At 43.7% G+C, this 20,667-nt stretch overlaps 1 protein-coding gene across 6 annotated transcripts in view; it reads right to left on the bottom strand.

The window, feature by feature from the left end:
* The window catches only part of ST8SIA1 (ST8 alpha-N-acetyl-neuraminide alpha-2,8-sialyltransferase 1), a 208,918-nt gene extending 196,784 nt beyond the window's left edge, over positions 1–12,134 (bottom strand). For all 6 annotated transcript variants that reach the window (XM_074902312.1, XM_074902309.1, XM_074902314.1 and 3 more), the window contains exon 1: positions 11,389–12,134. In XM_074902312.1, the coding sequence (XP_074758413.1) occupies positions 11,389–11,642 (254 nt within the window). In that variant the 5' untranslated portion in view covers positions 11,643–12,134. The remainder of the gene's footprint in view (positions 1–11,388) is intronic.
* Between the last annotated feature and the right edge of the window lie 8,533 nt (positions 12,135–20,667).

Genomic DNA, 20,667 nt, shown 5'->3' with positions numbered 1-20,667 from the left:
ACTGGACATACTAAACCCTGGAGATGTTTAGCATTTGTCCATAAGGCTCAGCAAATGTGTTTGTGCTAGATGCTTGCAGGGTGCCAAGACAAAATGTTCAATTAATAATATGATCTATAAAGGAATGCCTAGATTGGTTTTGTTTCTCCTATTCCCTTCACTATTGCAATTTCCTTATTTAAAAAAATGCATCTAATTATAGGCTGACATGTAATTCTCACTATAGCAATCCCTAGCATTTAAAAATCAGGAGTCAGGCCCCCAGAATTATGATTAAGGCACAGAAATTAGGCATCTGAAAAACAACCACCCACAATGGATTTTTATTTGCCTTTCGGGGCACAAGCTGCCATTCATGTTTTCAAGCCCTTCACTTTAGCTATGAGGCCTAAAAAAAATCCTTCTTCATTTTTATACCATGAAATCAAGACTATCACACAGTCATTTGATTGCAGGACCTGGCACAACTATTACAAGGGTGGGCAACAGCAGACTTCATAGCATTCCCCAAGTCATATTAACTGCCCCTAACTGCAAGCATACCTAGTTCCACATCTGTTCCTGTCTTATTCTGGGAGAGGAGTGACTATCACCAAGCCAGGTGAAATTTCACAGGTAGACCTACCTACCCAGGACGGCTGAGCCTCAGAGCTCTGGAGCCTGAAAACAGTCGGGGCCGTGGCCCTTGGCAAAAGGTCTCCTAATACTCCTGAATTAAGACCTCACAGTGATAAATTTTAAACGCCTCTCCACGTAACCAAGGAATAGTTGTGGCTGAAGTATAAATTTTCTGAGAACTTACAGGTGAGCTATCTGGTTTACAGATAACTCTTCAGCAATGCAGGACAGACATATGTAGACAGACTTATGTTTCTCATTCCATCAATATTTCTTAATTAATATCACAAAATTTACAGAGATCCAGTAAAAAGCAAATAAAAATTAAATCCAGCACATATTCCTTTCAAAGGTATTTTTCAGTCAACCTGAGTTGCAATCAACTGCTCCAGCATGGTCCATGATCTTTTTGTGCACCTCACAGACTCTTCCACAGATTTTTCCCCTCCTCCTTGCTAGAAAGGCATTTTTCCCCTCTTTTTCCTACCCAAGACACAACATACCTTCACTGAAGGTTCTCCTTATTTGTTTACCTCCCTTTTAAAACTTTCTTTGCTCTGATTTTTCTGGAAATCTCGTTGCTCTGCAGAAACATCTACATCACACAGAAACATATAGCTTTCCACTTCCTCTTTAGCTCTATATTTGCCCATGCAGGCTTATTCAACCATAAGTGTGAACTCCAGGCATCTTGATAGTTCACTCACATACTCCAGAAACAGCTATCCTCACCGTACCCATCAAACACACATACACATACTAACCTAGACTCCCCACTTGCAGCAAACATTTGGAAAAAAATTTAGAAAGTCTAAACCCATGTCAGGCAGTAGCATGCCTCGCAACAAATCCTACATAACATAATGCAGAGGCATCCTCCATGCTTCAGAACAGTCCCACCTCACTGATCTCACTGCACTGCTCTTACCCATTCCTCTGTTTAAAGGTTCTGGAAAGAAACAAGCCAACACTCTCCCAGCTTCACAGCCCTTTGTGTCTGCTCCCTGTTCATTTGTTTTCAGAGTTAACAATTGCATTAGTTGCTCTGCCACTATTTGCCTTCCTAGAGCAACAACCCGAGGGGGGCCAGGAAAGGCAAGGAGCCCTGCATACAGTTGTGCAAGCATCCTCCACTACCACCTCATGAATATTGCATATCCTTTCTATCCTATATTATGGCCATACCCTATATGGATTTATTCTCATGCCTTTTGCATTACCATTAAGTAGTAAATGGCACAATGCAGGAGACTGCAGAGTCTGAACCTTGCTCAAACAAATAAGAACCTAATGTTGCCTGAGTGGGTGGACAGTAAAATCACCCATATACAAGCCTAAACATTACACTTCCAACTACTTTGGGATCTCTACTGCAGCACTCACTGCTGCAGTCTAGGGGCAGAGCTCAGAGATCTTGCAGCTCCCACCTTTCTTGAGGCTTTCAGCTTTCTTGCTTCCACCAAGCTTTCACATGACCCAGAGACTGAAGACACTAAATTGATGACTCCTACGGATCGAGTTCACCATGAGAGAACATGAAGACCAACTGAAAAAATGCGTCAAGAAGAAAGAGTAACAAATACTCATGCTTAACTTCCCAACCATCTTATACTTCCTTTCTCTTCTTTGCCCCTTTGCCTTTCTTCAGGTACTCAGTTCCTCCCATTTCACACAAGCAGTTCTCTCTGTGCTCCAAGTTGCTACTCACCAGACACCATTCAACTCCTACAACTGCAGCAGAAGTCTTGAGGAGCACCAAAGGATGACATGGAGGTGCTGTCATGAAGCCAGTGTGTCAGGGACCGAAAGATCCCTGTGCTGTGGGGCAACTGAGACACAGGGCAATGTCATAAGGCCCAAAGCACAATGCCACGTGAGGCACCACATGAGGCATTAGAGAACACCGCTGGCTTGGGGGCTGCTAGCAAATGCAACTTGATGGCACAAAGCTGATGGCTGTACTGCTCAATGAGAGATGACAGAGACAGAACACTCAAGAGAGACTTGGGGGGGGGGTGTGGGGGGTGTGCAGGGGGAAATGCATGTACCAGGCAGCTGAGCAGGACAACAGCAGCAAACAGCACACAGCTCTATGATGGCTATGTTTTTTCTCCCCAGATGGGTCTTTGATAGAAAACAAATGGAAAGAACAGGGAACAAAGAGCAGCTAAAGGAGAAGGATAATGGTTAAAGCAAGCAGTCACTCAGCCCAAAGAATAAAAAGTATGGCCAACAGTAGAGAATCTTAATTTCATCAGTATCTGAAGCTTCTTTATTAACATTAGGCTCTGGTTAATCCTTTACTGTGTTTTTCCCCACAAAAGCATGTGTCTGATTTCACATATATGCTTTTAAATAGTGAGCCAGGCAGAGCATACAACCTACTACAAATGGTAACATACCATCATTTAAATACTGGTAAGGACTTGTCACAAATGTAAGAGCATGAAATGTAATGAAAAAATTTACCCATCAGTAATTGAAAGCTTATCCACATTTAGAAAAAAGATGACCATGCAAGCATTGCTAACTTTTCAACTCATTAGGGAAAACAAAGTAAAACTGTAAATTATTATCCAGGAACGGGAATTCATTTCTCAAGCGAACACTATATATGGAATAAAAGATTAATGCTTCATTGGATGCCACGGAAAAAAGACAAAAATTTACACAAAAGCATTAAGCACTTTACAAGTAGTAAGTTGGTACCTCCAGGTATCAGTACCAAGAAGGACCAGTACCCACCAAATCCTCAGCACAAGTAGTTGGATCATTCTTCCAGTAAACATTCAGGTGGCCTGTCACTAGCAAATAGCCCAGGTATTTATTTGCATTAAAATTGTACTGACAGAGGGAAAACTCACTCCAGTAATCAAAATTCCTAATGTGCATAGCTGAGATAAATCTCACTATACACATTTTTAGACTGAAAATCCTTCAGAGCACAGAATGTTTCTCTCCAAGCTTATGGCACCGTATAAATTATAATATCTGTACAGACATAATTATTCACAGGACTCACTACTGACTTCAGTGGTAACCTAGACCTGAAGTTCCGTTACATGAGACAACCATGTCATGGAGACACATTTCCTTAACTTCCTTTATAACTCTATCTCCTTCGCTCTATAAAAGTACCTGGGGAACCAGAATCGAGTCTCTCCTGACAGTCAAAAGCAAAAAGATCCAAACACAGCTTGAGAGCCTTCATCCCGTTTGCCATTAAGCCAAAGCTTTATCAACTTCCACTGAGAGAGGCACGCATCAGTGAGCCTTGGATTCAGCAATCACCTCCTCATTGCACATTTGAGTGTTTTTTGGGCTGATTCTCAACTCTTGTGTCACTTCTGAGTACCACCTATAGTAGTAGATACTTCATCGCCCTGCACTGGGACATACCGTACTGCAGGACCAACAGCACGAGTGGAACACGGTATACCACTGACACTCCAAACACTGCGGCAGACAAAACAGCATTACCAGAGCTGACATTTGGCCAAAACATAGGAAAACATTAAAATCTCTTCAGTGGGAGGGTGTGTTTTGTTTGTTTCTCTTTCATCTTTGACAGGAAATACAAAGCCATTACTCCTCTATTACAGCGATGGCCACTCCAGGCATTCCAGAAATAGGCAGAACAAATTTTCCCACAGGAAAGCAAGCAAAATAGCTGATCTGTTTTCCTAGGCTCCTTAAAATATATGAGAGCTTATATGAGAGTATAGCAGCTTTTAAACTAAAGCTGGCTGCCCATCCTCAAAGCAGAGAAGACCTGATAAGTAGAGACTTTATGTTGCTACTACATTAAGACAAAGTCTGCAGTCTACCTGGAAAGCCAACAACTGGCACGTCAAAGATGGAAAACAACAGACGCCCCAAGCATCACTGGGAGCTGCAGGACTCTGAAGAAGGTGACTGGCAACTCAGTAGGGGAGGGAGATAAAGAAGTCAATAATTTCACACAAGTTCTCTACATCACTGCTATGAATGTTGATTTGATAATTATAAACGGAGCCAACCAAAGAGTCTGCGGCTCCCCTGAAAGCTGAGGAGGGCATCAAGTAACTTAAGAATTGGAATAGATTGAAGAAGTAGACAGGAAAAAAAAAAAAAAAACTCAAAGAAAAAAATATATATATAAACAAAATGGTTGTTCAGGAAATGAAATGATGCTCACAGCAAACACGGAAGACAGAAAAGTTAACCATTTCTATTCAACTGATCCAAGCAGTTTTAAAAGCGTCACTGTAGCAACATGTCCACTTGAAAAGAGAATCTCTAAACCAAGAAATTCAGGAGGGCATTTTCCAGGCAGATGGAATATGCAAAGTCAAAATAATTCAATCTGTTGATTTAATACAACAATAAAAAAACCCCACCATTCTGCTGGACAGGAAATATTTTATAACAATCTAATTTCACAGCTTTCACCCTTTTCCTGAATGGAGCAGTGTTAAAGTGACCTTCAGAATCCTTGATAAAGCCAAGATGTTGTTCTCCACAGTGTAATTCACCTTGTTAAAAAATTTCAAATACTGCTAAGGTCAAGGCAAGAGACACAGTTTCTCCATGAAGCTCAGAGCTTCTCTAACAACTACTTTACAGACGAAGCCTTTGCTAGGGTTAAGCAACTTATCAATCACATGTCCCACCCTCTGTTTATCTAATCAGTTTAGATTCCAAGACCTGGGAGAAGAATTGTCTCTGGTCTTCTATATGTAAAAATTGTGACACAACAAAATCTGAATCTCCACTGAGGTTTGCAAATGGATTAATGTGCTTCAGTATGAATCTAACTGCATGCAGTCATGTTAAAATGATTTAACATTAAGAGCAATTTTCTTGCATTTTGGGAACTACATGCAGCATATAGAAAAAGATTAATATATATATAAAGATTCAAAATTATTTTTTGGTGCTTAGAAAACTGAAACAACAGAAGACTGCAGTCCAAACAGCCTTCTCAGTTCAGTGAGGTTCATCCTCACTGTGAGAGGATAAATTCTAAAGGGGGAAAGACAATTCATTTTATATGCATTTACCTAGTAGGAACTAGCCTCAAAGTCTTTTTATATATGCCACTGAACACACATCAAATGGGAGCAACACTCTTGGCTGCTCTGAAGATGAAAATTACAAGTAGAGGAATCAGTCACTGGTTACTATACTGTATGGATGATTCAGTGCTCATTCCATCCACTGTAAGGCAGAAAATGGGAAAGCACAGATGTGAAAATCATGCAGTGTCTGTGTATGTGCATACCAGATTTTCGGGGCCCTAATCGGGTAACCTAAATTCCAGTAAATACTCTCCTCCTGTTCCCAGGTGCCTGGCTCTGGGCCTTTAGATGCTTCCAGCTAACAGGAAAAGAGCCTCGGGGAGTCAGCTACACCCTCCATAAATGATGACAGCACTGGCTGCTTTTTACAAATTCAAAGTAAAGCAGCAATCCAAAACTTTGCAAGAGCAGATACTAGAAATAGGGATCTTGAGTGTTTCGTGAGGAAGGTCGAATCAAAGTCTGTAAGAAAATGCTACTTAGGGGCAAGGAAGCAGGCTACCATGAGCTGGAACTCAGGAATTTAAGTCAATTCCTATCTTGCCACCACAGCCCTCATCTGCAAAGATGCCATGAGCTCACTCAGGTAACTAATTCTCATTGTTTTCATGTGATTTAGGTATTCAAAGAGACCTAACAACCTCAAAGGTATGGGAGAAGATCTCTCTACAGCTTGCTTCCTTCATCACAGCCTCCAAATAAGTAAATGGAATAAGAACATTTCTTTCTTCTCACCTTTAACCTGCTCTTCAAATTGTATCTCTTCACCAAAGCCCCTTCCCATCTCAGCTGGAGACACCAAGAAACTACAAATTACAAATACCCAATTATCACCAATGCAGCAAATACAACTGAAAAAAGTAATTCAAAATGTTAACAATTGAACTAGAACCACAGCCAGGCAGTAATGAAACCTACTCAGGAGAGCAAAATGAGCTGGATTTGGCCACTGCCAATGCACAACATTTGAGCATATCCAATGGTTTCAAGGAAGGGCTTCATGGGCCACAGAGGTAGAACTAATCCAACCCAGCATCTCCCAGCTCTAATCCTAACCACACTCTTCACATGTATCAGTGAAAGAAGCCAGAGTAATTCTTTATCTGCTAAAGCCATTGAAGCAGGGCAAAACTATTCTCTCGTCAATCTAAGCAATATGAAGTTTCAGCTCAGATTTGCCTTGAACTCCCCCCGTAAGAACTGCAACACTCGTAATTTGCAATGCTCACATCAAACGAGAAGGAAAAAAAGCCATCTGAACTAAAGAAATGCTAGCTGACTTGGAAATAGCATTTGTCTTACCCAGATAGGGAAATGACCTGGAATTCCAGTTCAACCTTAATACAATCTAAAATGAAAAAAGATTTGCATAAGGGGATGTTCTTCAGCGCCTGTTGTGACTGCACACTAGATACAGGCATTAACAGCTGGCAGAGAGCAGCTGGCAGAGAAGGTTGCAGTGGGAAGACCCGCTCCGGCATGGCACGTAGTGGCGACCGAGCATTATTTTTGCAATACACACAAAAGCTAACTGTAGAAGAGGCTTCACACAGTCTGTCCACACTGCAAGCACCAGAGTCCACCACATCTGGATATTCTGTCCAATTCAGCCACTGACCCTGTCATGCAATTTCAGGCTAGTAGCTTCTCCTTTCTGCTCCTGGAAAATGGGCAAGAGGCCAAACCTGATGAAAAAGGAGTGGAGAAGCCACCTGACAAGATAAGCGTGGCATGTGTGGCTCTAGGGACAGAACGGACAACACCGAGGAGCTGAGCCAAGTTGTAGCAGATGCTTTGGACCAGAAGCAGGTCACAAACATGGAAGACATCTGCCACCAGCTCAACCAAGCCATCCCCAGAAGAAACCTAGGGTAACTTCTCAGCATCACACAAAACCGCTGCAGCAGAAACAAGAACACAAACTGAATCTCATGGGTAGCCTTTCTGTAGCCTTGCAGACAAGATTGTCCCATCTCCTCCTAAAGAAACTCTAAGTCACTAATGGCCATCCAACCCTTTTGGTTGGAGTCCTGACAGTCAAAACGCACTGCCTCCCACAAGCATACTCACTCCCCAGAGAAGATCCACTGAGGCCATGGCTGCTGCCTTTGCAGCCATGCGTGGTATCCACCCTGGACCACAAACGAAGCCGAAGTGTCAGACAAACATACAGCACTCTGGATTTGTGGTTATATGGAGCTCATCAGGCAGATGAAAAGATCCAGCTCTTCCTTTAAATCAATTCCAATCTTTTTAAGTAAAATATTCCTAAAGATATTATTGTATGTCATTTACTTCACTAACAACAAACAGCAACTAGCATTTTTGCCTAAATAATTTAAGAAGCACTAGACACTTTAAAAAATCCTAAGCAATCTGTAAAAACAATTAGGGTTCAATAACATTAACCACCTCAGAGGATGACAAGCCATTATATTGTAGGTAAAATAGGCACATTAGCCATTAGTGACTCTAATGACAGTCTCATTCCTATTCTGACCACTTTGTAGTTCAAGATCAAGCAGTTCACCAACTGACAGGCTATTACTCAGTATTTGCCAGAGACAAGATGTTTCCACAGCAGAGAGGTTGACTACCCTCAACCACTTGAAATTTAAAGACTACAAATAGTGATAGCTTGCTAGTGGGCTTTGCTTAGCTCCAAAGGCCCAAAATTTGAAGACTTTAAAGGCAGTACATTCAACTGAGAAAGGATTTGGACCAGGCTTTTCAGGATCTGTCCTTCCACCTAAGAACCCAGGCAGCTCTTGCACAGACATCCACTGCACAGCTGGCAGCAGGACTCAGTGCACCTATCATGCCAGGATTACTCACGGAAGCCATGCGTGCAGAGTCAAGGCTGACAGCATGCTTTAAACAGACTCACGCTGGAGTCAAATGCTTAATCCTGCTCATTTTGTGATGCCCACAAAAACTGTCCTTACAGATGCAGTAAGGCAACACACACCTCAAAAGCAGCAATCCGCGGCTATCTACACAGGTATTTATATTTGAAAACCAATTCTGCAAATCCCTGTCCAAACACAAAACCCTCATGTAAACCATCCCTCAAGCACCACAAAAGCCTGCGTTCTTGCATAAACAAGAGTTGACATGGGTCAGATCTTTACACGAGGTTTCTGGCTGTACAGAGAGGAGAAAGGAGCAGTGGAAACTGAAGAGGTACTGGCACTCAGCTGCCAGGGTTCAACCAAATTACCCCAGATGTTTTTGTTGACCTTGCTAAGTTACTTGGTGAAGTTGTCTTTCATCCAGATACAGAAGGCAAAAGGAGAATAGCACTTCTGAGGTTTGAAAAGTATGTTTTCATCAAGTTAACTCAGGGACAATAATCTACTTCAACAATAGGAGTCCAGCGAGTTTATAGAAGTGTACAAAAACCTGGCTATTCAAACACCTGTACAGTACCACAAATGCCACCATATTATACAAATCAGTAATATGAAAGTTCGCACTTTTTCATATGGATTTTTAGCACAGATAAATTAAAATTTATTATTCAAAACTGAATGTGGCAGGAGGCCCAGGAAGAACAGAAATTAATATTCTTAAATAATAAAATATGAATAAAATATTAAAACCCACCTAATATTAGGCTATTATGGAAAGCCGTATTACTTCAAAGTCCACATGCAGGATTTCTGTGAAGGTCTATACCTCCTTCTCAATTAAAATAGACTCGCATTCATAGGCAGTTTCCAATAGAAACTGAAAACTGGAGATTTTACAATGCTCTTGCAGAGACAGGAGGACCTTAGCAAAGAGCAGGGCATTGTTTCTCTGTTAATCACCTCAACAATATATAGCAGCTTACCTGACACAGACTTCAAATTCATAACCTTCTAGCAATATTAAGTGAAGCAAATTTGTGCAGCAAAAAGAGTTGTAGATCACCATTATTTGAACATTATGGTATACTCAATATCTCCAACGTACATTTCCTCTTAAAAACTGTTTCTCGAAGCAGATTGATTCAAAGCTCATTGTATTTAGCACTGCACCAACTCATCAAGAAAAGAAACAACAGCTTCTTTTATTGCTAGAGACTCTCTTCAGTAGCATCTCTGAGATAATCACTACGCTGAGGAAGTAGAAAGACATATGGGCAAGTGGAACAGTTGACGAGCCACAAAGAGTTTTTGTTTCTAAGCCACATGGCAGAAACGGTCTAAACACTATTTTTTAAACTGAAGCTACAGCAGCATTATCAATCTTCAATCAGCATTTGGTTTACAAACTAAAAAATAATACATCAAACTCTTCCCTACATGACCTATCAGGTTTTACAAATCTGGATTCATCTACACCGAAAACCAGGAATCTGTGGCACAACAGGATTAAGATTCATTAGTATCCAAGATCAACATAGTTTCTAGTGTTAGTATTTTAGGAAAAGGATCCCACATCTGTACCTTATTGCTAGCTAGCTCTGTATTAAAGGGAGGACCTCTTCCAGGCCTACCCAATGAGACAGTATTAACACATGCCTGCTTATCACCTCTCACTGCTTTTATTTCCTGCAAGCTTCAGGGGCTAAAAGAAGAATGTGCTTTTGAAGACCTGTAAAGTTTCTGTTATCCCAGCAGATAAGATATTATGTGGTCACATGCCAGCTCCAGTTCATGACAAACAGTTGAGTTGCATTCCAAAAATAGCGAGGAACATCAAATAAAGCGGTACAAAGCCCCTTGGAGGACCTTCGGATCTGATTCATTCCAGCATTTACTAAAGAAAGAGGGCCTTTTTGCAGGCAGTTTGATTACCACTTACTCTGATGTTTCTTTTGCTACTTAGAGGATAGGGAAAAAAAACAAGCTTCCCTCCAGGAAAGGGAGGGAAATCGGCCTCTCTTCCATTTGTCTGTATTTTACCCAGACCTGTGAGAATTTTTGAGGGGACACAAATCTCCACTGCACACACGTTTAAGCCAGGGTGACTGAAAAAAATCCTCCCCGCTGCAGGGACCTGATTCTCCACCGCTATCAGATGTGGCACTCTGACTGCAACATTCCTCCTCTCCTGTGCGGCTGGGGAAGGTGAAAAGGGCTCCAAGGATTATCGCCATTTCCCAGCCGCGTCAAAAGAAGAGAAGTGAAATAGGTGCCTTTTCACGTGGTTTCTATAATAAACTGCAGAGTCAAGGAAGGACCAGCGCGGATCTTCCGAAGTGCTCCTCGGAGCGAGGATGCTGACACAAATGAAGATCCACGCAAACCTTCCCTTACGCGTCCCAGGGAGCTCGGCAGCAGGCAGGCAGGCGGGCAGGCAGGCAGCGAAGCGGGGCTGAGAGCCCCTCGCTTTGTCAGCAGGCAGAGGGGCTGCCGGTGCGGCCGTTCACCATGAAGCGAGCAGCATCCTGTTCTGCAGGCAGCACTGCAAGCCTCAGAAACCTCAGCCCCCTAGGAAAGGCGCCGAACACAGGCTTGTTCCCATGCGAGGAGATATAAGCCTCCACCCCCCCTCCTCGCGCCGAGCCCCTTCTCCTCCCGCAGCAAACAGCCACCCAAAAAGTTTTGCTGGGCAAGAGGGGCCCTGCCCGCCCCTCGCCCGCTGGGAGAAAAACAAAGAGTCGGGTAGGAAAAAATGAAGCTCGGGGCTTGGCGGGGTGGGAAGGGCGCCCGGCTGGGCTCCCGCGGCTTGGTGCGGCCGCCCGCCCGCCCGCCCGCCCTTGGGCCGCGCACGGCGCTACCTGAACAGGGCGACCGCAGTGTGGTTCCTCCTCCACGCCTTGCCCTGCTGCAGCAGCACCCCCTGCACGATCTCCTTCTCGTCGGGCAGCCGGTAGACGGGGAAGACGTAGAGCCAGCAGAGGACGAAGACGCCCAGGGCGCTGGCCCCCACGGGCAGGCGGGTGCGCGGCCACTTCCACGCTAGCCCCGCCATCCTCATCCTCCTCCTCCTCCCCCCGCAGCGCCGCCGCGGCGCCGGGCCGCGATCCGGCATCAAGCCCACGCCATGCGGCGCCCGCGGGCGGGGGGCCCCCGCCTCAGCCCCGCCGCCGCCCGCGCCCCACTCCCGCCGGCCCGCCGGCCGCCATCGCCGCCCCGCCGGCCGCGGGGGAGACGGGGCCCGCCGGCGTCGGGGCTGCTGCCGCTGCGCCGCGGCGGGCTCCTCTCTCGGCGGTGGCGGATGCCGCCCTTCTTCACAGTCATTTGGTCCCTCGCTTTCCCCGCCAGACGATGCTCCGCCGCTCCCCGCCCTCCATCCCTCCCTCCGCCTCCCGCCAAGCCCCCGCGCTCGCTCTCCCTCGCTCGCAGCCGCGCTGCGGACGGCCCCGGGAAATTTCCACCCCGCCTCGGCAGCGGGGTGCCCCGGCGGGAGGGAGGGGAACGGCGGCGCCGCGTCCCGGCCTTCTCCCGCTTGACTCGCGGGCAGAGCGGAGGGAGGGAGGGAGGGAGGGAAGAACGTCGGTCCTGCTCGGGGCTCGCCACCGGTACCCACCCAGCTATCCACCCTCCCTCCCGGCGAGCCGCACCGCCCCGTTTGCAGCCCCGGCGGCGGCCGCGCCGCTCTCCAGCGCTCCCTGGCGGGCACCGTCCTCCCGCCCGGGACGCCGGCCCCAGCCCCGGCGCCCTCCTTCCCTCCCCGCACCCCGCACCGTCGCCGCTTGGCGTGTCTCGGAGGGGCGAGCGGGAGCGCTTCGCGCCTGACGGATCCCTCGCGGTCAGCCCCGGCTTCCAGTCAGGAGCGCGGGAGTCACCATGCCCAAAGTACATCCTATAAAGATTTTTTTGGTATATATTTAGCAAATGTGGAGTGTGCATGTGTGTGCGTACTGCAAACCTAAAAGGCGAGCGTGCCGCAGGCAGCAGCAGCACTGTTCCCAGAACAGCAGCTCTAGGTCAGCACGTACATACTGGTGTGGTCGGGTCTTTCTGAAGAAAGCCCGCGGAGTTATACCCTCGGGTGGGCCGCGGGACAGCCCAGCCCAGCCCAGCCCAGCCCAGCCGCGGTTGTGGCTGCCGTGCCCAGTGCGTGGCGGAGGGGCAGAGGGGCTGTCCGCAAGCCTGGAAGCGGCAGCGCGAATCTTTCACCCCTGCGGTAACGCTCCGCTCGGGCTCCCCAGCGGCGGCAGCACACCGCCTGCGCCGCAGGGTGCGGGACATGGGCTCCTGAATCGGCAGGGAGACGGTGATAATTTCATGCCAACAGAGTGACTCCGGCAGTAGAAAGCACCCCTCTGCGGTAATCAGGGAGGCTGAAACATGGGGGACGTGTTCAACTTCTCTCAGTGAGGATTTCGGACGGAGTCCCCAATTTCAGAGCCCAGACTCTAGTCCCTGGCTCTCGCATAAAAGGCAAATTCAGCCTGGGCTGGTACCATCAGTTTGTGTTCAGCATTTCCAGACACACCTATCAGACCCACTGAGAGACCCTGTGACCCTCAACACAGCCCTAGGGAGAGTTGTATGAGTGAGTAGCCAGTTGCTTCCCAGACTTTCAGGAGCACACAGAGATTTGGCTACTTCAGACACTTTCAGGTTGAGGCTTCAAGCGCTTTAAATTTGGGAGACTCAAGGTACCAAGGTGAGACTGACAGCCCTGCAGGTCAACAATTAGCCTCTGCCTGACTCTAGGCATGTCAGCACAGCACATCTTGCAGAGAGCTGTCAACCATGGCGAGTGATTGTGAGGGAAGTACTACCGAGCTCATCTGCTAAAATTGTCCAAAGGACAGTGACGGAAAGCTGCCGTTAGTCACCTAGCAGAGGGCAGCAAGAGAAAAATCTGTGGGTTAAGATACTCACCACAGCAATTAGAGATTCAGACAAACAACTTCAGAGTTTGAAAATAGACAACCCCAAATTCTACAGCTCTTTCTGCAAAAGTCCAAAACTTCCCCTGGACTAATGATGGAAGGAAGATTTGAAAAAATTTTGGGTGAAGGAAGGAAAGCAAGAAGAAAGTTTGACACAGTTAGTTTAGCTTGTCCTGACCATAGAGTAGCAATAAGATAATCATAAATACTAGCTGGCTGTTTATACAGCATTTTCAGATAGAGATCCCAAACAGATACTACTTAGTTCTCAGTAAAAAATGAACTTGGAATCTCAATGCACTTTCAGTGCTTGAGGGAAGGAAAAATATTCTCTCTTTCATAGTGTGTTGCTGTGTACAAATATACACTGACAAAAAGAATATTAACGTGATGAGACCTAATGAATGCAAAAATGCCAGAAACTTGTAATTGCATAAGAAACAGTGTTTTCATTCATATCTGATATGCTAGAGCTGTCTAGAGCATTAGAGCTGTTTTCTCTGGACAAAATGGGAAAATAAATTGAGCAAGGCATTTTGGCCAACCTCTGAAAAAAAATATTTTGAGCAGAGTAAATATTTTCATTTTGGTGAAGAAGCTATTTACCAACAGTAAAATGAGCTAAAACCTATTCTGTCACCTCTATTAAAAACCAAACAGAACCATTCAATCTCTGGAGCCTAATTGAAAACATAGTTAACTAGACTCATAAAAAGTAAAAATATATATATATATATGATTGAAATGTGCAAAACTGTATCCCAAAATAAATTCGGCCTCTTTTCTCACCTTAGCTGAGAAGAGAGACAATCCAGAGGCTCAGTGTTGCTTGGGAAACCAAAAAGTGGCAAAGAACAAGAGAAAGTAGGAATGACCGTTGTTCTTTCACTGTCCAAACTGCTTACAATGAAGTCAAAATAAAACCAGTATTTATAAATACAATTTTTTTTTTTAATTTCTTCAGTAATGTAAACCCTCCCAAAGTAACATAGGGAGGGATTACTTCTTTAATGAAGGGCTTTTATTCTTGCACAGTAAGACACAAGATTTTGGGATTCTTTTGTCTGTGAACCTGTGAGATATTCCTAAGCTTTCCCTCTTCTTTTCCTGAACATATTTCAGCATGAAGCCAGGCTGCTCACTGAATGTATAACAGTTCATGGTAGTAACTCCATCACTGTGTCCTGCCTGCCTGCAAGGAGCCAGGTGGATCAAGACAGAGATGTGGCAGAGCTTGTGATATTGCTACTAACTTGTCATGGGGAACTGAAAATGCCTGCCCTTGTTCTGGTCTCATACAAGTGGAAATTACAGATACACCAGGACAAGCTCAAACCCAGGTCTTCACAGTCAAATCTGTTTCTAGGCAGCATTATCAGTCTCTGTCCTTGCCCTCTGTCAGTGGGCCCTGAAGAGAAGCATACTTGATGCTTTCTGGTGAGGATAACAGTTTCAGACAGAGAATAAACAGAAGGTAAGAATAAACTGCCAAACATGAATCTTACTTGCAAGCAGTCTTACGTACTTCAGTGACAATTAACAATCATCGAAAAGATGCAAAGATGTAGTGATCAATAATACATGTCTTTAAATCAAAGTAAAAAATGAAATTCAGGCATGATTCTTCTCTGTTGTACTCCATTTTAGTGAAAATAGGGTATGAGATTTAACCTCAAGCTCCATTACTTTGGTCCCAAGTAAGTTTCCCATCCATAAAGGCTAGCTATTCTGGGCCTTAATAGCTGGGCATATGAAGCTCTACTACAGGGGGAAAAAAAATCACTGAGAGGTGGCCTTAAAAAGCAGCACAGAGAAAAGCAATGAGTGAGAACACACTACACCATGCATTTCAAACACTCAGAAGACATAGCATGACTACCTGATGATCAAAAAGAAAACAGAGCATTGTGGTTTTCCTGGTTTCACTCTATAATGCCTTGACAGAACTCTCCTCCAATTTTTTATTTCCTGTTCACTGCCCGCAGCCCCGGAGGGTGGGATGGCAGGTCCCCGGGGTTGGGCACCCTCCTGCCTGCCAGCCCCCCATTTCCCCACACCCCTTGGGGGGAGCTGCCACTGCACAGCCCTGTATAGGGGAGTGGGGCTAAGACCTTTTCCAAGCGTTAAAATGTAGCACCTCCTCTTTCCCTGACCCCCAACCCAAAATGCACACGAAGACCTGAGCTACATCCTTCCAAAAATCCAGTTTTTGCCTGATCTCATTTAGATAATTCTGTACTCCTACGTGCATCCTTTGGCACGTTGTCTTTGCTCCCTTTTGAGCCCTCTCACTTCCAAAATAGCAGGGCTTTCCCCTCCGCTTCAGCATCCTACTTGCTTTCCACTCTGCAGAATTTAGCAGAGGGGTTGCACTGGAATCAGCTTTCAGGCTACAGCATCCTTTCAGTTGATGAAAATGTTATCATGTCATATACCTACAAGGTAAATCTGTTATCTTCCAAGTTACCACCTGACTAAATATATGCTTTATGCTGAGACCTCAGTTCTGCAAGTATTTCATGCTCCATTAGTAGAGTCTATGTGAAGGGTAGATTTGTTCTCTAAGGTAGAAGGGAGCTGAAAAAAAAAAAACAACAATTGGTATTTAGTGTCGAATGGCAACCCTTTTTCCCCACTGCTATAAATACTCAGTGCTCCTTTAGTATGTGTTTTGACCAAATGTACCCCAGTAAAATGTTCAAAAATTGTCACCCACCTGAGATGTTATAATAGGTCAGCTTTTGTGTGGTGTCGCCTTTGAACAGGCTGATTTCTCTGCATTCCCTCTATTGATACAGTTTGAAAAACTGGCATCTGAATCTCACTCCGTAAGAAAAACACAAACAGTGTGAATGCCTTTATGAATGGTCGCACAGTTGCCTATACAAAGACCTGTTGGCAAATTCCCCTAATGCTTCTTCCTATCAGGATTTACTCTGCAGCTCTGTTAAAACCACCAACAAATGTGTATTCTCACCAACAAAGCATTTTAAGCCTCTGATATGATAGACAGTTTTATATAATCCCATTGGAGGGGGAGAATTATAATTACAATCTCAAATTAATATTCCTGTAAAGGCATGGTGTCCAAAAGCTAATCTGTTTTTACCTGGCTGTATCAGTTAGCCTTCAAAAAAAATTACAAATTTTGCCACATTTTTCTCCCTCAGCTGTCATTATGTAATAATATTACTGTGACAACATCTACAGTCATCTTTCCAGCTGCAGAGAGGAGTCAGAATGCACAGGAAAGAGGCATAAAATGGGGAAAAAAAGGATCTTACTGATGAAAGACAGAGTTCATATTCTAAAACAGAGAACCTCTTTTACAGGCAGTGTTGAAAGGACTTTCAAAACATCTTTTTATGCGACCGGTAATGTTAGCTGGTGGAAAAAGAATGGTTAGCAAGGTGGAAACAGAATGAGTGAAAACGTGCAGGAGTAAGTAACATGGAATATATCAAGCCATTAGCCACATGCACTTTGGTTTTTTGTTTTGCTCGGAGAGTTTTTCTCATGAAACACAGGAGCACGGGCAATTTCTGACAACTTTGTCACCACTGCTGTAATCATTGCGGTATCTCTAGGAAAGCTATAAAGACCTGGCTTCTGTTCTACAGCACTGGCTTCAGGATCCAGCTTTGGCATGTTTTAATCTATATAAAAGTGCCTATGAAAGACGTGGATGGACAGGAGCACGAGTAAGGTGAAGATAAGGAAGTACAGTGAAATTCTGGGTGAAATTCCTATCTTGTGCACTACAAGGTCCATTTCAAAAATCATCACATATCTATTCACAGTGCACATCCAAATCATCCTCTCATACCCATAATACAGATACTCAGACAATTATCATGGTTTTATCCAATAGAAGTAGATGCATCCATAAATCACAATAAGTTTATTACAGTCCTTAAAGGGCTTGACCTTCAGGACAGTTGGGTCCAATAGGCCTGGCCTGTTGTAGGAAAGAAATCTGTTTCCAGTCCAGACTACTGCAACAGTTATTACTGAAAAGCATCAGAGCCTAGAAGGAGCTCTGATTATAAAGCATACTTTCTCCAAACTGAGAAATCAATTACAAAGAATAGCTGTAAAGCTGTACAAAAAAAATTTACAATGCACATGTGAACATACATTATTGGAGATAAATGGGTTTGGCAGCCATTTTGTATTATCCCATAGGGAAAACCACTTGTGAACGTGCTGCAGTGAACCTGAACCTCTTTGTGGCTCTATGACTTATCCTCACTAACAGGAGCAATCTGTGCTGAAGTTAAGGGCTTTACTCACAAAGAGAAGTGCTACTCAGAAGAGTAAGGGACTTGCTGGATTAGTATCATTTATGTATTAGAACTGACACACCAAAAAGATTGTGTCTGGAGGGGTCGTATTTTATTATGCATCAATTAAAATTGAAATAAAATGTGTATAAAAGTAACAACAGAACATGCACATGCACACCAGACTTCAAGCAAATCTCTTAAGCAAGCAGGCACTTCCCTTGTTAGCAGAGTTCCTTTCCCCTGGGGACTCAGACAGATTTTGACCTCATGTCTGACATTTACTGAAATTTCAAACTGAGCTGTTGCTGTCAGGAAACCATCATTCATAATTTAGCATTGTTTAAGTATGCCTGTTCATGAGAAGGTCACATCTGACATAGGAACATAATAAGTTTGGTCTCACAAGAAGTAATCCCTCTAGACTAGGATGAAGAGTATGGAAGAAAAGCAGAGAGGAAAAAGCTTGTTGACATTGTTTCTGTATCTTCCCCTAACAAAAGATCCTTAGCTATCATTAGGGAGAAAGACGAACTTGTGTGATGCATCAGAAGTCCTCCTCTGCTTCGGAGACTAGCTGAGAAGTAACAGTAGCTGTAGTTTATGTGATTTGTTCAGTTGTACACCTCTAGGAGGAAAACTGGTGATGCAGAAATGTGTTTAAAGAGAAATTTTAGCAAGGATGGCTGCAACCCTCAAAGCCTGGACAGATGAGCATCTAAGAGGAAGTCTCATGAACGCTCTTGCTGTCCATGGTCTCATCTGGCAAACACTTGGACTCTGAGCATGACCAGAAGGGTGCAGGATCATGGTAAAACCTGATCCAGCATGCACAGAAGAAATGGAAAACTTGACTTAAAATGGAGCAAAAGGCAAGGCTTTAGTGAGGGAAAATGAAACAGACTGGCTAGATGAGACTTCCGGTGCAGAAACTGTGCAGAAATGGCTATGTTCTATGCAGAATTAGGGTTGTGTGTCAGATTTCTGTTAACCAAGTCTTCCATTAGCCCATTTATTTCAGGAAAAAATTCCAAGCATATTACTTGAAACGTATTTGTGTACAGTAATGATATGCATATGGTAACATTTATATGCAGGAACCAGAACCAGTCTCTCTCTTAAGCAAGCCTCTGAAGTGGTTTTTGTCCCAAGGAAAGTTAACATTACACTTATCCTCCTTTAACAGGGGAAATGGAGACAAGAGACTTGAAAAATTTGACTGATGACTCAACACAGTTTATAACAGATGCTTCTTCAAGCCTAGTGCAGCGTTGCAGGACATAAATTATAGAGAAATTCAGCAGTAATTCAAACTCTTGGGTGCACCAACAGCTAATATTAGCTAAGTGCTTCAACTTTATTATGATATTTTTTAAAGACCTCTAAAGTTATGCAGCATCACTTTGTTGGGACCCAGACAAACAATTTAAAGTTTGGTTAATGGACAAACAATAATGAAAATGTGTTTCTTCACAAATATAATGAAGGTGAGAGAGAAGCTTGGCACAGAGATTCTCCACCAATAGACAGAGATGAAACTAGAAAAAAAAAAATTAATTTTATTTTCTGTGCTGGGTGTCAGTACAAAGCCCTAGAGAAGGATGACAGAAGTATCCTGTGACTTACTAAGGCTTCCAAGGGAAGGCAGCCTCATACAGAGATCTGCAGTGTTGTCCAAAGAGGATGTCAACATATCACTTCAAAGCTCAAGCAGTCAGGGACTTGGGAACTGTCACTAGTGCAACATGTTTCTGTCTCCGCTGAACTTTAGCTGTACTTTGCATCCCAGATCTCAGCAGTTCTTTCACAGTTGTCAGTTAATAATATGATCCTGCCAGCACTCCCCAGGTTACATAGACCCTGGACACGTGACATCTTCAGTTCTGGAGCTTCATCATGTTTATTTTTCTCAAGTGACTTACTCAGATGTGATTCCATTTTGAAAACATTTAAAGGGCCGCGCTTTCACTCTGTTTTGAGGTTAGTTCTGTAAAACATTTCAAAGGCAAGCAAAGTTTTCTCTCTTGAGAAGAATCACAGGAGACGAATTACTTCATCTTACGAAATGTCACCCTAGGACGTCTGTCATCTAGAAGGTAAGTTTCACAAGTCATTAATGCAACCAGATGGTGGTGTAGAGTCTAACAGATAACACAAGCCAGCTAGGAACATAAATATCAACAAAGTCTTTTTTCTTTTTGAAGATACAATGTAGTTTTCAACCTATCTATTAACTTCGTGAGAAATGTGATAACAAAAATTTTAACTTATATTTTAACATTTTTACACAAAGAATCATGTTTTGGGCTCAGAAAGGATAACAGACAATTGCCCATACACCGCAAATGAAGCAAAGAACAAAATCTTTGATGTGAAATTAAGCAGTCATCTGCTCATGTGTTCCCTTACACCAAGACAACAAGTGCATTTGTAACATCGTTAATGTGAATGGATGAACTGGAAGAATTCATGTGAATGAATCTGATGAACTGGAAGGGCCAAAATATAGGTAGGCATATAAAAAAATGTTTCAATACCAAACAAGTCAGATAACACATTCAATGACATATTGGTCATTCAAAAACCAATTCTTAAAATTTTAAGAAGTCCTTACCTGCATAGTATGATGTCTTTTGCAGACTTGAAGATGCAAACAGGCATGATATCCCTAAGAAGCGTTTGAAAAAAATACATTGTGAAGTGCCACATAAAATCTGTTTCACAAGTGAATAGAGAGTGCCTCTTTCCCCTGACTGATATACTCAGCCTGAGGTACAAAAGGAAGTGACTACCTGTAAGGTCTGCATATTAATATATGGTTATATATTAATATAAGTAGCTTAGAAAAATACAAGAGAAAGATAAAGTTGACTGGCAAAGTTAACGGAACTTCCATTTTCCCTCTTCTCCATGTTCCTCAGTTGCA

The sequence above is a fragment of the Athene noctua genome, chromosome 3 (assembly GCF_965140245.1).
Source record: "Athene noctua chromosome 3, bAthNoc1.hap1.1, whole genome shotgun sequence".
NCBI classification, from domain to species: Eukaryota; Metazoa; Chordata; class Aves; order Strigiformes; family Strigidae; genus Athene; species Athene noctua.
This window is presented reverse-complemented; position numbering and strand designations above follow the sequence as displayed.